This window comes from Chiloscyllium plagiosum, unplaced genomic scaffold, assembly GCF_037043375.1.
Source record: "Chiloscyllium plagiosum isolate Xiang-an unplaced genomic scaffold, Cpla_swu_hap1 HiC_scaffold_27, whole genome shotgun sequence".
NCBI lineage: Eukaryota > Metazoa > Chordata > Chondrichthyes > Orectolobiformes > Hemiscylliidae > Chiloscyllium > Chiloscyllium plagiosum.
Window position 1 is genome coordinate 26,214,968 of NW_028270165.1, and position 16,175 is coordinate 26,231,142.

Consider the following 16,175-nt stretch of genomic DNA (forward strand, 5'->3'; position numbering starts at 1 on the left):
TTGTGGGGTCGGGTCTATCGCCATCTGTTAGTAAGTGTTGGTATCTGTATTAGTGCATTCACTTTTTCAATGTAGCCTCTCCGATTTAGAATGACTGTCAAACGTTCTTTGTCTGAAGGTAAGATAACAATGATTTTATCTTTCTTTAGTCTTTCTAGTGCCTTCCTTTCTTTTGCATTAAGAGTGTTTTCTTCCTTTTTGCTGCTTAATGTTGGTGCCACTACCTGTCTGATGGTTTGCTGGGTTTCTTATATAAGTTGGTTGTCTTTTAGTGTTGTGTCTAATTCTGCTAAGAAATCTTTCTCATCCACATCCTGGCAGTTGTAATTTAATCCTCTTACAAAGACGGTTTTCTCAGTGTCTGTTAAGGGTCGGTCAGGTAATTTTACTATTTATTGTGTCATTTACAAAATACTGTGCAATGGCTGTAACAAACGCTACATTGGACAAACAGCAGACAACTAGCCACCAGGATACATGAACACCAAAAGGCCACAAAAAGGCTAGATCCTCTCCCACTAGTATCCTCACATACGGATGAGGAAGGACACCATTTCGACTAGGACAACACATCCATCCTCGGACAAGCCAAACAAAGACACGCACGAGAATTCGTAGAAGCATGGCATTCCAACAGGAATTCAATCAACAAACACATCGATTTAGACTCCATTTACCACTCACTGAGAAAATGACATCACCAACCCGAAGATATCCAAGCATATGAAGAGAAAGCAGGAATTTTCAGCATTGCTTCGCCTGAGGCCCACTGAGGATGCTACCTAGTGGGGTAACGAAACCACGAGGAAATTAACCTTGCAGCTCAGTGAGCAAACCTACATCCGAAACCTCAACCTCAGCTACAAATCTTCTCAAAACTCGCTGTTGTAAATAATGTGCAGAATGTCTTGTTTGTTGACGCACTATGTTACAATGGGTTTAGCCTTAATTTTGGGATTAGAGATCATATATGCCATTTGACAACAGTTAGGCTGTATTTCTGAATACATCGGAAACGAACAACAATGGAAAATGAGTGAGATATTCAGCCATCGAGCCTACTCATTTTAAATGCATTTATGGCTAAAGTGTCGCTTGGCGTTGCAATCTGTTTTCTTGTTTGTTGCGAATTTTGCGTGAGTCAGCGAATGCACCATGGCACGTGGCTGCGAGGCTGGTACAGGACGGATGGAATCAGATACCTATACCATTGGGATGACTTCTGGGGAAGGGTGGGACCTGTACATGAAGGACGGGTTGCAGCTGAACTGGAAGGGCACAAATGTCCTATTTGTGAGATTTGCTCGTGTGGTTCGAGGGTTTAAACTGGTTTGGCAAGGGGGTATGTATCAGAGCTACTTAGCTGAGAGGGGGTAGTTGCAGATGGGGCAGTGACAGGATGCGAAGAATCCATCGGGAAGTTTTCTCATGTGATGAAACAAAGGAATCGGTTAAAGTGTGTCTGCTTTAATGCAATGAGTGTCAGAAATAAGAGTGATTAACTTCGTGCATGAATCAGGTTTGAGACTATAATGTTGTGGCCTTAACGGAGATGTGTGTTTTGCAGGGGCAGGAATGGTTGCTAGATGTTCCAGGGTTTAGAACTTTTAAAAATAACATGGAGGTTGGAAAAAGACAAGGGGTTGTAGCATTGCTAACCAGAGAGTGCACCACAGTTACAGAAATGAAGGTTTTTGAGGAAGGTTTGCCTCCTGAGTCAGTATGGGTGGGAGTTAGGAAGAGCAAGGGATCAGCCACCTCATTGGGGGTTTCTACAGACCCAGTAATGGCAGTAGAAAGATTGAAGAACACGAAAGCCAGAAGAGTTTGGAAAAATGCAGATGTATCAGGGTTGTTGGTGTGCGTGACGTCAACATTCCCAATATCGACTGGAGACTCCTTAGTGCAGATGGTTTGGATAGAGCCGTTTTTGTCAAGTTTGTTCAGGAGAATTTCCTTACACAGTATGTAGACAGACCAGCGGGGGAAAAGGGTACTTTGAATTTGGTGCTCGGCAATGAGCCAGGACAGGTGTCAGATCTCACGAGGGGAGAACACTTTGGTGACAGTGACCACAACTGCTTCACTTTACCATAGCCTTAGAGAGGAGAAGGAGCAGTTACCGAGGGAAGATATTTAAGTGGGGAAAAGAAAATTACGACGCTGTCAGACCGGAGTTGGGAAGCAAGGACTCGGAGCAATTGTTCAACCGAAAGAGCACAGCAGATTTGTGGAGACTGTTCAAGGAGCATTTGTTGCGAGTGATGCACGAATTTGCTTCTCTGAGGCAGTTAAAAGGGGCATGATTAAGGAGCCTTGGATGATGAGAACAGAGTAGCTTCTCGTCAAAAAGAAGAACGCAGCCGACATAAGGTAGAGGAAGCAAAGATCGAGCACAGCTTTAGAGGATTGCAGGCTTACTAGAATGGAGCTCAGAAATGGAAAGAGGAGGTCCAGGAAGTGTCACGAAAAAGGCTTGGCAGGAAGGATTAGGGAGAACCCAAACGCGTTTTACTCATACGTGAGGAATAGGAGAATGATCAGGGAGAAGGAAGGGCCGATCAAGGATAGCGTAGGGAAATTGTGCTTACAAGCTTAAAAGATAGGGGAAGCCTGAAATGCGTTCTTTGCGAAGGAAAGGTAAGTTGTTGTAAATGAGAACTTTGAGGAGCTGGGAGACAGGCTTGAGCAGATCAAGATTGATGAAGTTGATGTGCTGGAAATTTTGACAAACATTAAGATTGGTAAGTTCCCAGGGCCAGACCATATTTATCCTAATTTGCTCCGGGAAGCGAGAAAGGTGGTTGCTGATCCGCTGGCGAAGATCTTTGCTTCCTCACTGTCCATGTGAACCGTACCGGAGGATTGGAAGGAGGTTAATGTTGTTCCTCTTTTCGAGAATGTTGATAGGTTGAAATCCCTGGCAATTACAGGCTAGTCAGTCATACGTCTGTGGTCAGCAAGGGTTTGGAAATTATTCTGAGTGATAGGATTTATGACTATTTGAAAGAGCATAGCATGTTTAAAAGCAGTCAGCATGGCTTTGTGAGGGGAAGGTCAGGTCTCACTAACCTTACTGAGTTGTTTGAGGAGGTGACAAGACATGTCGATGAAGTTCAAGCAGTGGATCTGGTGTATCTGGACTTCAGCAAGGCATTCGATAACGTTCCCCATGGTAGGCTCATTCATAACATCAGGAGGTTTGGGATACAGGGAGATTTGGCTAACTGGATTCACAATTGGTTGCCTGTCAGAAGGCAGAGAGTGGTTTTAGATGATAAGTATTCTGCCTGGAGGTCAGTGTTGCCTCGAGTTCCGCAGTGCTGTGTTCTTGGGTCTCTGCTCTTTGTACTCTTATAATTGACTTGAATGAGGAGATTGAGGATGGGTGAGTACATTTGCCGATGCCACAAAGGTTGGAGGTGCTTTTGATAGTACCGAGAGCTATTGAAAGCTGCAGCACATCATAGACAGAATGCAAGAAATGACAGGTGTAGTCCAACCTGGGTAAATGCGAAGTGAAGCATTTTGAAATGTCGAACTTGAATGCTGAATATAGGATTAAAGGCAGCATTCTGGGTAGTGTGGAGCAACAGAGGGATCTTGATGCTCAAGTGCATAGATCCCTTAAAGTTGCCACCGACGTTGAGACGGTTGTTAAAAAAAAAGCATATGTTGTTTTGGCTGTCATTAACGCGAGATTGATTTTAAGAGTCGCGAGGTTTTGCTGCAGCTCTACAAGTCCATGGTGAGACCACATTTGGAATATTGTATCCAGTTCTGGTTGCCCTACTATGTGAAAGATGCAGTGGCTTTAAAGAGGGTGCAAAGAAGGTTTACCAGAATGCTGCCTGGGCTGGAGGGCTTCTCGTATGGAGAGAGGTTTACTAAGCTCGGACTTTTCAGTCTGGAGAGAAGGAGGAAGAGAGGTGACCTGATCGAGGTGTACAAGTTAATGAGAGGCATGAATAGAGTTACTACTCAGAGACTTTTTTCCAGGGCAGGATTGACTGGCACGAGAGGTAATCATTTTAAGATATCAGGGGAAAGATATGGAGGAGACGTCAGAGGTAGGTTCTTAACACAGAGAGTTCTGAATTCATGAAATGCGTTGCCAGCAGTGATGTTGGAAGCAGAGTCATTAGGGACATTTAAGTGAGAGCTGGACGTGCACATCGACAGCGGTGAATTGAGGGGTGCATAGGACTGTTACTTTATTTTACATTAGGATTAATCCTCGGCACAACATCGTCGGCCGAAGGGCCTGTTCTGTGCTATACCTTTCTATGTTATATGTTTTTGTTTCAGATTATGATTATACAAATCCTGTTTACGTCTAGGCTATGACGTAGAAGAAGTAATTAGGTTTGAGTAGCTTGTGGATTGTGATTTTGGTAATGGTCATTCTGACTGTTAGGTTATCAGATTACCAGATCGTGTTACTGTTGGACTGTGCACTTGTTCAAGGTTAGCATTCACCTATGGGTAGGTGCAATTTAAATTTGCATTTGATTTTCAATTAAGTTTCATTCACAGTGTGGCTTAGAGGCAAGGTTTCCATTTTGGTTTTGAATTCTGATGGAAGGGATACTATGAAGACAGAAAGGTGGAAAGAAGGAATACCACATTAGTAGTTTCATGCAATGGAACACACGGGAGACAAATGTGACGGGGGCAAAAGAGCAGAAAGAAAAATAAGAGAGATGGTGTGTTGCAGGGAAAGTGCAGAAGGTGCAACGCAATTCGAAAATATTAAGTTCAACAAGCTTTAAAACAGGACCTTAGCACAGTGAGTAACTGAGTAACGATATGAAGAAACAGTCTGGCCATTTAAGAGCGGCCAACAAACGTCCAAAATGAGAAATAGAAATAGAACAGCATGAAAGTGAAATGAGGTAGGTGACCGATTGGACAGGGAGAAGTGTGGAATGAACAGGCTGAAAAGAGAGAATAATCTGGAGGCACTTTCCAAGCAATTAGTCAGTGTCATTTAGGAATGGATTAAAAAAAAGTCTCCTAAAAGATTTTCACGTCCTGTTGACAAACGTGGGACCAACTATTACACCGCCGGTTATCTAATTTCATCACGTCTCTCCACAGGAGAGCGTGGTCTCTGCTTGAACAGACTTGACACAGTGAAACCCATGTCTCTCCTCAGTCTTAAATCGGGTGGTGGGAGGCGAAGAAAGAAAGTGAGACAGAAGAGAGCTGTTACGTCAGAGAACTAGAACGGGGATGTAAAAAATCTGTATTACTCTCACTGATTATGAGCAGTAAAAGTGCTAATATTACTAACAATCAATATATTATCCATCATTTCATGAGTTTTGCTATTTGAAAGTCATTTGTTTTCCTTCTCTCTGTGAGAATAGGTGAGGAGGTTAGAATAGAAAGAGGACTGTGTTGTGGACAACATCGCTTTCTAATCTGTTCCCCGACGGGATGGGGCCGTTCGCCACAGCAGATTCGCCGCCAACGATTGGTCACTGCCCTTTGACCACCGAGGACGCTTAGCTACCGCCCATTGGCAACTGAAGACGATTCACCACCGCAAGTGAGTCGTATATTTTGAATATTGGTCGTACAAAAAATTGTCGTTATATTGGTTAAGGTAGTGTTGGCGTTGTTTCAGTAACAACTTATTTTCGTTACAGGAGAGTGTTTTTTTTAAGCTTGTATTTTTGGAACAGGAATTTTTAGTAGGGAAACAGAAATTATTGATAAACGTGGAAATAAGAAGTTTTACCACGATGATTTTATATATATTTTTGATAAACTATTCAAGAGTGATTCAAGTATTAAGTTTTGGCGATGTGAGCAAAGGGGCCACCACAAATAACGGAAAAAAAAATTATCGAGACGCAGACGATAGAATTTTTAAAATGTTGTTCTTGAATACGGCGAAAGAAATTGTTTGGAATATCTTAGAGGAATAGCGCATAACTATCAAATGAACTGAAATTTCATTTAATATTAATGTGAGATTTTACTGCCATTACAAAGCTTTTAAAATATATTTCCTTTGTTTTTTTTTAAAGTTTGTAACTCATTTTTATATATAAACCAATAAAATGATATTTATTTTACCTCTTTTTATATCAATATGTAGTGTGTAGTTGCATAAACAAAGGGGACTGAAAAGTTGAAAGAAAGGCGGGAGGGAAAACAATCAGTACATATATATATTTCTGGTGGCAAATAGTCTCCAGAGGTCAAACGATCCCAGCGGAGAAACGCTGCTGACGAACTGGCAGTGGTTAATCATCGGCAGCAAATCTGCCATGGCGAATCGTCACCAACCCCTTCCCCGAAAGCCAATGTTAGGCCCGTGATCTTTCAAATTTATTGCCTGACTTCTACTGTTAGCCTAATACATCACGGTCACCTCTCACTATCCTTGCGGTCCATCTGCAAACGTCCACATATCTTTTAGCTAGCTTTCATGGAGAATTTTCTCTTGCTTCTGTCCTACTCAGAATTCTCCAAAATGATTATTCCACTTGTTGCAATGACATGATTCCTATGATGTATCTGTCAATTTCTTCTGATTTTTGTCCAATATTCTTGCTCTCTGATATCTCATTACTCTGGCATCTCTTTCCTCTGGCAAGCAGGATAGCTGAATTCCCACTCCAGTACCATTTTGCAGCGGATCCTCTGCAAGCCAAATCGATCCTTATCTGTAGACATTTTGGATATTCATCGTACATTCATTTAATACATCGTTTAATAGTTGACTTAACTGGATATAGCATAGCACGCTTCAACTGCTCTCGGAACTTGGACTGTGTTGCCAAATATATAAATGTGTTTGTACAGCAGCTCATATTCCGCAGCATGTAAGAGACTTTTTCAAAAACATGAGCAGCATCTTCATCCAAGTACTCTTCTACTTCAAAAAAAAATAACATGTATACAAACCATAGAAGTATAAAGCTGCCTGAAATGGAGAAGAGTAAAATCATAGACTTCCTTCTACTCTCCATCTCTGGGTCACTCTGATTCTCTCCCTTGCTTTGTCCTCTCAGGCCCTGACGGACCCGACTGGCCATTAAAATATGTCTCACTGTAAGGCCATTCAGCAAGAGAATTAATCCGAATGGCATCAATGGCGATAAAGCCTTTTCAAACATTCTAAATCCGATCCATCGAGGGTCAGTAAAGTAGCTTGGCTTATTTGAACACGCAATTGGAACATTGTCAATTATACTTATCGGTTTAAATCTAAAATAGATGGGAATGTTTTTTACACAGAACACAATCCCAGTGGTTGATAAGACCACGGCTGCAGTTTTCTTGGTGCAATATTTTAATTTTAGCGTTTGGCAACAAATGGCAACAAATCGATCAAAAGTGAAGGTGACTGTGAACCAAACAGAACAGTCTATTGCTATACGTATGAGAACATAGCCAGCACTGCACACAGGGGTGATTCTGAGGAAGTATAATGGAAAATAAAAGTAGGTGATCCGATGGAGTATGACTTCAGTGATGATTGTCAGAAGATCCGCCATTGCCATGGCCACAAGATAGCGAGTAGTGCAAGGAGAGAGTCCACACTTGCCCCGGGACAGGATCAGTATTGCTACTGAATTGACTACGTTGTGGAAAGATGGAAAGAAACATCCAAAATTATTGTGAATAATTCTTCCTTAAATCAGGCATTTACGGACGACTCTGATCAGAATAAAAAAACCCTCAAATATTATTTCAGCATGCATGCTACTTTAGTCAGAATGATTAATGTACCCGATTGGAATGTGAATCATACGATTTATGGCAATCAGACCATCAGACATAACATTTTTACTACACAAATGCAGTGCACATTGACGTGAAACCTTTTAGTATGTCCCAAATACTTCTGATGAAAGATCTGGCATTGGAATGCAAACACATCTGTCTGAGCTGCACAAAGTTTTTAAATTAAATTAAAAATAACCACAGTTTAAGGTGATGTAAATGTCGTCAAATCAAGAATTTCCTCAAGAGGAATACTAAAAACGCCTGGAAATGTTATGCTAATAGGAAACGGAAGTGAACAGATCTACAGAGACTCGAAAGTTAGAGAATACTTTACTGACATTATTGCCGCTGTCCATGACAGAGTGTGACAAATGGCTTTTATAAAAAAAAGATACAAAATGGCAAGCGTTACAGCTGGAGCTTATGCAGCGTTTCGTACAGCTCAAATCGTGACTGTCACTGATAGGTAATTAAATGCCTTTGAGAATTATACTATAGTCTCATTAAGATGGTGTAGAATGCAAATGATAAACCTCCTCCTCACTGAAGACAAACTGCAGATCCAAAGGAAATTGTCTGATTAGAAACTTCTGCTTTTAATTTTAGAAAGAAAAGGTAATGTCTTTAAAATCATGAGGGGCATGTATAGGATAAACAGACAAAGTACTTTCCCTGATGTGGGGGAGTCCAGAACGAGAGGGCATAGGGATAGGGTGAGTGGGGAAAGATACAAAAGTGATCTAAAGGGCAACTATTTTCATGTAGAGTATGGTACATGTATGAAATGAGCTGCCAGAGAAAGTGGTGGAAGTTCGTACAATTGCAACATTTAAAAGGCACACAAAGAGGAAGGTTTTGGAGGGATATAGGCCGGGTGCTGGCAGGTGGGACTAAGTTAGGCTGGGATATCTGGTCGACATGAACAAGTTGGACAGAAGGGTCTGTGTTTGTGCAGTACATCTCGATGACTCCAACAACTCAGACGGACCAGCGCTAAGATCTATGACTCTATGAAAGCTTGATCCACTTTACAGGAAGCCTTTTTTCACAACATACACAGCACACATATATGGGCATGTTAAAATTATAAATGCAGCTGACGAACGAACATTAATATATCGAACTAGATTTCCTTTAACTACATTGCTGTAGGCAGTATAGAGACAGTTCCACTCCATCAGCAGCGACATTAGAACAACGAAAGACTATTGAGAAAAAAAGAATTGTAAACGAGAACAAAGACATATACAATAACGTAACAACGGGATGCTGAAACAACTTTAAAACTGGGTCACATGACTTATAAAACTAAACAATTGCTTATTATCCGTCCTAACGCACAGTCTAAGAAACAAGGGGAGAATGGTTCAGATAAAATAGAAGGCACGGTTAATAAGGAGTTCAAGCCCAGAGAACTTTAGACAATCCAAGTAAGCTTACTTGAATGATTTGTTAGAGCTGGAAAAGTGATTACATTTCATCGCCAAAAGTGGAATTTTAACGAATGCCATCTTATTTAGTAGAACGTGCAGGTTTGAAACATATTTAAAGTAATCACAATAAGACCTATTCGAGAATTAACTTCTCCATGAAACAATTTTACAGCATGCAAATAAAAGAAGTTGCGAATGGCAGCTGCTAGACAGACAGACTGTTGTTACTTCACTTTTCAAAATCGTGTAAGAATGAAGATGCTCTCCAACTTAACAACGTTGTCACAGAATTTTAGCATTAGTTAGAACAATGTTTAAATTCTGAAGTGTTTTCCTACTAGAGCTGACATTGACAACTTTATCACACTTAGTAGAAATTAACATCCTTTTCTGAACTTCGTACAAATTCAGCATGGAATACGAATTGCGTAATATTATTAGAAAATTCATTATAAATAAGCAAGTATGCGAACCATGTGGCTGGAAAGAGTCAAAACAGCCATTATTGGAATATGATCAATAAATACGTTGTGCGAGCTCACGAATAGCTAATGGCCTTCGGAAAAATATCACAAGATAATGGGAGGACCTACAGTTAATTATGAATATATGCATAGTTGATCGTATATTCGCAGTACTGGATGTGTTAGCCAGAGTGGCGATGGAAAACACTGATTTTAAAAACGTTGTATGTAACCATTACAACCCGGTATGTACCAATATTCTGCAGTTTACTGGGGGAGAGAAAGTGTCTGAGAGACCTCTCCCACGCTACCTTGGTCATCGGATCCGAATACAAATCAATTTGTGCTTCTGAAAATATAATTCAACTTTTCGGTTTAAAATCTCTGCCCAATATTCAAAATGTGTGATTTATAACACTTGGCATATTTATGCTGGAAAATATTTGAGCAAAATTGGTGGTTCAGTGGATCACATGTTCGCAATGCTGCCTCTCAGTGTGGGGATCCCGAGTTTGATTCCACCCTCACTTTACTGTCTGTGTAGAGAGAGCTCATTTCTCCCCGTGTCTGTTTGGGTTTCCTGCAGGTACCCTGGTTTCTACGCAAAATCAAAAAGACGTGCAGGTTCGTCGGATTTGCCATGATCAATTGCCCATAGTTTCCAAAGATGTGCAGTTTAGGTGGATTGACCACAGAAAGTGTAGCGTTACAAGGATGCGGTGGGTTTGGTAGGTATGCTCTTCAGAGGAATGGTTTGGACTTGATCGGCCAAATGGTCTGCTTTCGCACTCTAGGAATTCTATTCTTCTGTGACATTATGTGTCTATCTACAACATATGCACTGCAGTGTTCTAAGAATGACCCTCCCCAACATATTGTAAAGCGTAACGAGGAATGGGCAACAAATACTGAAACAGCCAGCGACTTGCATGTCCCAGAACTGAGTAATACTTAAAAACAAAATGTATAGGAGGAAGTCAATAATCAACACACTTGCAAGTAGAAGCAAGTATGGGGAACAAACATACCCCAGATAAATAGACATCCCCATTTTATTTGTCATAGTAATTTTCTGTTAAACAATTGGAGTAGGTCCAATCAACAATATCTTTTTGACGATATGGAAATGAATTGTTCATTCGAACAACTGACTTAGCTGTTTTTCGGACCAAATTTGGGAAATTAGTTAATTGCTACAAGAAATTTATGTTATTAATCGAAACAGGAATAAGAAGACAAGATTGTCCAAGTATTGAACTCGAATAATTGATACTCGAGGAGATGCATGGTAATTGTGATCCGTGGATGACTGTAAAAAGTTTATTACACTCAGCACTATTCCAGTATGACAGGATACCGAGTAATACATGAAACGTTGTATCATGTTTTCGAAAACATTCAGCGAGCACACTCAGGATAATTCTACGTTTAGAAATGCTCCAAGACATGTACACTTAAAGACATTTTCCTGTTTTGAGGTTTGTTTGAACATGAAGCATCATTACAGTGAATAAAATAATTGTTAACTATAGTGTCTGTAAGCTAACAATGACTGGGAAAATCGTTAAGTCGGTTGTCAGAGACGTTGATTTCTTGAAATAACAGCTCAATTTTGTTAATGTATATCTGTCCAACTCGCAACAAAAAAATCCCATGTAATGTTTAAATGACAACAGAGCATGCACAGAGAATGATGCAGTTTTAAAGCTTATAGACACTTACCTGAAACACCAACGACAGCAAGGATCGTGTAATATATTTTCCTGGCAAATAAAAGTGAACCATGCATTGTATGTGATGAAACCTGGTTGTCTGTCTGTGATGCATGTAATGATACTAAACAGAAATCTGAGTTTGTACTTTCCAACGCATTATCTTTTATAGCACTGTGGAGCTCCCGGGGGTTAGCTTTTCGTTTGAATTTCGTTTTCACATTTTTTTTTCCGGAGTTTATGAAAACAAGTTATGAATTTTTAATTGCATGTTGCTGAAATTCAATTAGCCATCAGATGGAATTGGAGAGTAGAAATCCCTGGAGTAGGCTTATCAGAGCACAAGATGTTTCCATGTCACAGAGAGAGAAGCACACCACCCTTCCTAACTCTGCACTTGCAGATCACGAAATTCAGACCCTTAGAAGACGCACTATAGTTACTCCAATGATTTATCACCAGACTTCCGCACAATTCATTCCAGTTATTGCGATTAATTAAACATAGACATCTGTTTTCTACCTTCAACAAAGTATTTAGTACATCGAATTTAATCTAATTAACGCTTAGGCGTTAAGCCAATAAATTCAGTCATCATTCATACAAAAGGGAAACAAACACGTTTAAGAGAAAAATAAGAAAAAAATCAAAAACTGGCCAGTTACTTAATTGGCTCCCACAATATGTTATTTCACTGACCTAATTGTGAACTTCCTGTCAAAATTCTGTGGAAAGAATGATCAGGGTCACATTCTATATTTACAAAGGTATAGGTGATAAAACCTCAAATTCACTGTTCTATTGTTTGAGAGTACAAATCCTGTTGTGTTTTCGGGTGAAGAAGTATTTTGAAAGCTTGTGATGTTGAATTAACCTGCTGTACTATCAATTGGTGTGGCGAACTTCTGACTTTGTGGACACCGGTCAAACACTGTCAATTCCACATCACGGCATATAAGGCAACTTTCGTTTGAATCGTTAGCTGCAAGTCGTGGATTAGATATTCCCTAACAGGATAGGTAGGAAATGGAATGGGAACTTAAGGAAGAAATTCAAAGTGTTAGATTGGAAGCTTCGTACTAGAAGCACCAGAGCTGTTATTTTTTTTCCCCGTGCCACATGTAAGCGAGGCGAGGTATAGGGAAGAAAACAGGAGTTGAACCTGTGGCTACAGGGATGGTGCTAGGAGGGAGAATTCCAGGTTCGTGGATAATTGGGCCTCATTGTCGGGTACGTGGGAACTCTACAAACAGGATAATCTACACCTAAAACAGAGGGATGCCAATATCCTGGGGGTAAATTTGCTCATTCTGTTCATAGACAGTTTAAACTAGCTCAGCAGGGGAATAGGAAACTAAATTGGAGCTCCAGCGTCCAGGAGGTTGAGAGTAGTGAGGTTGGAAATATTGTTTAATGGTCGCAAGATTACACTGGCAAGCAGGAAGTTGGTTTGAAATGTGCTTGCCTGAACACCAGGAACATCCAGAATAAAGTGGGTGAACTCGCAGCATGGTTTGGTATCTGGGACTTCAATGTTGTGGCCGTTTCAAAGACATGGATAGACCAGGGACGGGAAAGGCTGTTGCAGATTCCGGGATTTAGATGTTTCGGTTAGAACTGAAAAAAAATGATAAAAGAAGGGGAGGTGTGGCATTGTTAGTCAAGAACAATATTACAGTAACAGAAAGGACGTTTGAGGCAGTATGGGTTGAGGTTTGAAACACGAAAGTAGAGTTCACACTGTTGAGAATATTTGACAGGGTTCCGAATAGTTCCAGAAAAATCGAGAAATTGATAGAAAAGATTGTTTTGGATAGGAGTGAGAGTAACAGGTGTGGTGTTACGGGGGGCGTTAACTTTCCGAATATTGACTGGAAATGAAATAGTTCGAGTACATTGGATGGGTCAATTTTTGTCCAATGTGTGCAGGATGTTCTCCAGACACAATATGTAGAAAACCCAACAAGGGGTGAGATCACATTGTATTTTGTACTGTATAATAAACCTGGCCAGCTGCAAGGTTTGGAGATAGGTAAGCACTTTAGAAATAGCGCCTACAAACCGGTTATGTTTACTTTCACGATGGAATTGGATAGGTATATAACACAGGGTAAGAGTTATTACTGAAATACTGGCAATTATATTACGATTATGCCATACTTAGGATACATCGGATGGGGAAGGAAATGGCAGGAGATGGGAACAATTGAAATGTGGAGACAATTCCAGGAACATCAATTGCATGCTCTTAAGAACGATGTATCTGTCAGGCAGTGAGGAAGTGATCAATCAAGGAAGCCATGGTTTAAAAAATAAGTTGAATCTCTTGTTAAGAGGAAGAAGAAGGCTTACATTAGGATGAGACGTGAAGGCTCAGTTAGGACTCATCGAGTTACAAGTTAGTTATTAAAGACCTAAAGTGAATGGTAAAGAGAACCAGGAGGGGACAGGAGAAGTAGTTGGCAGGGAACATCAAGAAAGCCCTTAAGCTTTCTATCAGTACATCAGGGATAAACTCGTGAAAGATTAGGGTCAATCATGGAGAGTAGTGGGAAGTTGTGCGTGGAGTCCGAGGAGATAGGGGAAGCGCTATATCAATACTTCTCGTCAGAATTCAGACTGGAAAAAAGACAATTTTGTTGAGGAGAATACTGAGATACAGTCTACTGGACGCGACAGGATTGAGGTTGGCAAGGAGGTGGTGCCAGCAGTTCTGGAAGTTGTGGAAGCAGATAAGTCCCTTGGACCGAATGGGAATTTATCCGAGGAGTTCATGGGAAGGCAGGAACGACATAGCAGAGCCTTTATCTATGATCTTCATGTCGTCAGTGTCTACACAAATAGTGCCAGAAGACTGGAGCATAGCAAAGGTTTTCGCTTTGTTCAAGAGAGAAATCGAGATAACCCTGGTATTTAGAGACCAGTGAGCCTCATTTCTTTCATGGGTGAAGTGTTGGAAAGGTTAATAACAAATACGATTTGCTGTCATCTGGGCAGGAATACATGTAAGAGGCATTTGAATGGGTATATGATTAGGAAGGGTTTGGAGGGATATGGGCCGGGTGCTGGCAAGTGGGACTAGGTTGGGTTGGAATGTCATGGACGGGTTGAACCGAAGGGTCTATTTCCAAGCTGCACATCTCTGACCCTATGACTCTATGACTTTGATGAAGGGTACTCAACACCGGTTTTTGAATGGTACGCCGTGCCTCACAAATCTTCTTGAGTTCTTTGAGATGGTGACCAAACAAGTGGATAAGGATAAAGCAGTTGATGTGAAGTGTATGGATTTCAGTAAGGCGTTTGATAAGGTTCCACACTGTCGGTTATTACACAAAATAAAGAGGCATGGGATTGAGGATGATTTAGCGGGTTGGATCAGAAGTTGGTGCGTGGAAAGAAAACAGAGGGTGTTGGTTGATGAGAAATGATCCTTCTGGAGTTCAGTTACTAGTGGTGTACCGCAAGGGTCTGTTTTGAGGCTACTGCTGTTTGTCATTCTTATTAATGACCTAGATGAGAGCGTAGAAGGATGGTATAATAAATTTGCGAATTACACTAAAATTTGTGGGTTGTGCAGTTGGATGTTGTAGGTAACAGAGAGACATAAATAAGTTGCAGAGTCGGGCTGAGATTTGGCAAATGGAATTTAATGCGGAAAAGTGTGAGGTGATTCAATTTCGAAGGAGCAACAACAAAAATGAGTCCTGGGCGATTGTCAGGATTCTTGGTAGTGTAGGTGAGCAGAGAGATCTGTGTCTATGTGCACTGATTCCTGAAAGTTGCCACCCCATTTGAGGACGTTGTTAGATGGCAAACGGGTCTTAGGTTTTCTTGGTAGAGGGATTGAGTTCCGGAGTCACGAGGTCATGTTGCACCTGTACAAAACTCTGGTGCGGCCGAACTTTGATTATTGCACACAGTTCTGTTTACTGCATTATAAGAAGAGTGTGGACGTTTTGAGTGGGACCTGAGGACATTTACTTGGATGTTTCCTGGTATGGAGGGAAGGCCTCATGAGGAATGGCTGAGGGACTTGAGACTGTTTTCTTTAGAGAAAAGAAGGTTGAGAGGTGACTTAATTGAGACATTCAATATAATCAGATGATTAGATATAGTCGACAGTGAGAGCCTTTTTCATCGGATAGTGGTGGCAAGCACAAGGGAACGTAACTTGCATTTGAGGGTGGTAGATGTCGGACAGATGTCAGAAGTATTGTCTTTACTCAGAGAGTTGTAAAGGTGTGGAACGCACTTTTTGCAAGTGTAGTAGACTCGCCAAATATATGTGCATTTAAATGATTACTGAAAAGACATATGGATGAAAATAGAATAGTGTAGGATAGATAGGCTTCAGATTGGTTTCATGGATTGGCACGACATCGAAGACTGAATGCAGAATTAATAGTTGATAATTTAACTTCTGGTCTGGTGAGAAAACTGAAATATCTGCAGATGTTGCAAATGAGATACAAAAATATAAATGCCTGGAATAGTTCGGAACGTCTGGCAGCATGTGGACAGAAATCAGAGTCAACGTTTCTGGCCTTTGCTCAGAATCTACCGTTTCACAGAACAAAGACTGGAGTGGGTGTCCCTTCTGAGAGAGGAAGAGAACTTGTTCAAGGTGAGCATGCCTAGACGAGAAGTGAGTTAAATACTAAATAAACACCGAAAAAAAACTGTGGATGCTATAAATCGGTTACAAAAACAAAAATTGTTAAGAAATGTACAGCATGTCTGATAACACCTGTGGACAGAAATCTGAGTTCATGTTTCACGTCGAGTGATACTTCCTCATAACACTTCTCAAACACTGA

The 16,175-nt window shown here is 40.8% G+C and overlaps 1 protein-coding gene across 1 annotated transcript; it reads right to left on the reverse strand.

Moving 5' to 3' along the window:
- Positions 1–6,710: 6,710 nt before the first annotated feature.
- LOC148143476 (putative G protein-coupled receptor 139) lies at positions 6,711–11,432 on the reverse strand. Its single transcript, XM_087975664.1, has 2 exons — positions 11,366–11,432; positions 6,711–7,597 (listed from the first exon to the last, which is right to left on the reverse strand). Exons 1-2 carry the CDS (start codon positions 11,430–11,432, stop codon positions 6,711–6,713), a joined length of 954 nt encoding a protein of 317 aa, XP_087831790.1.
- Positions 11,433–16,175: the final 4,743 nt, after the last annotated feature.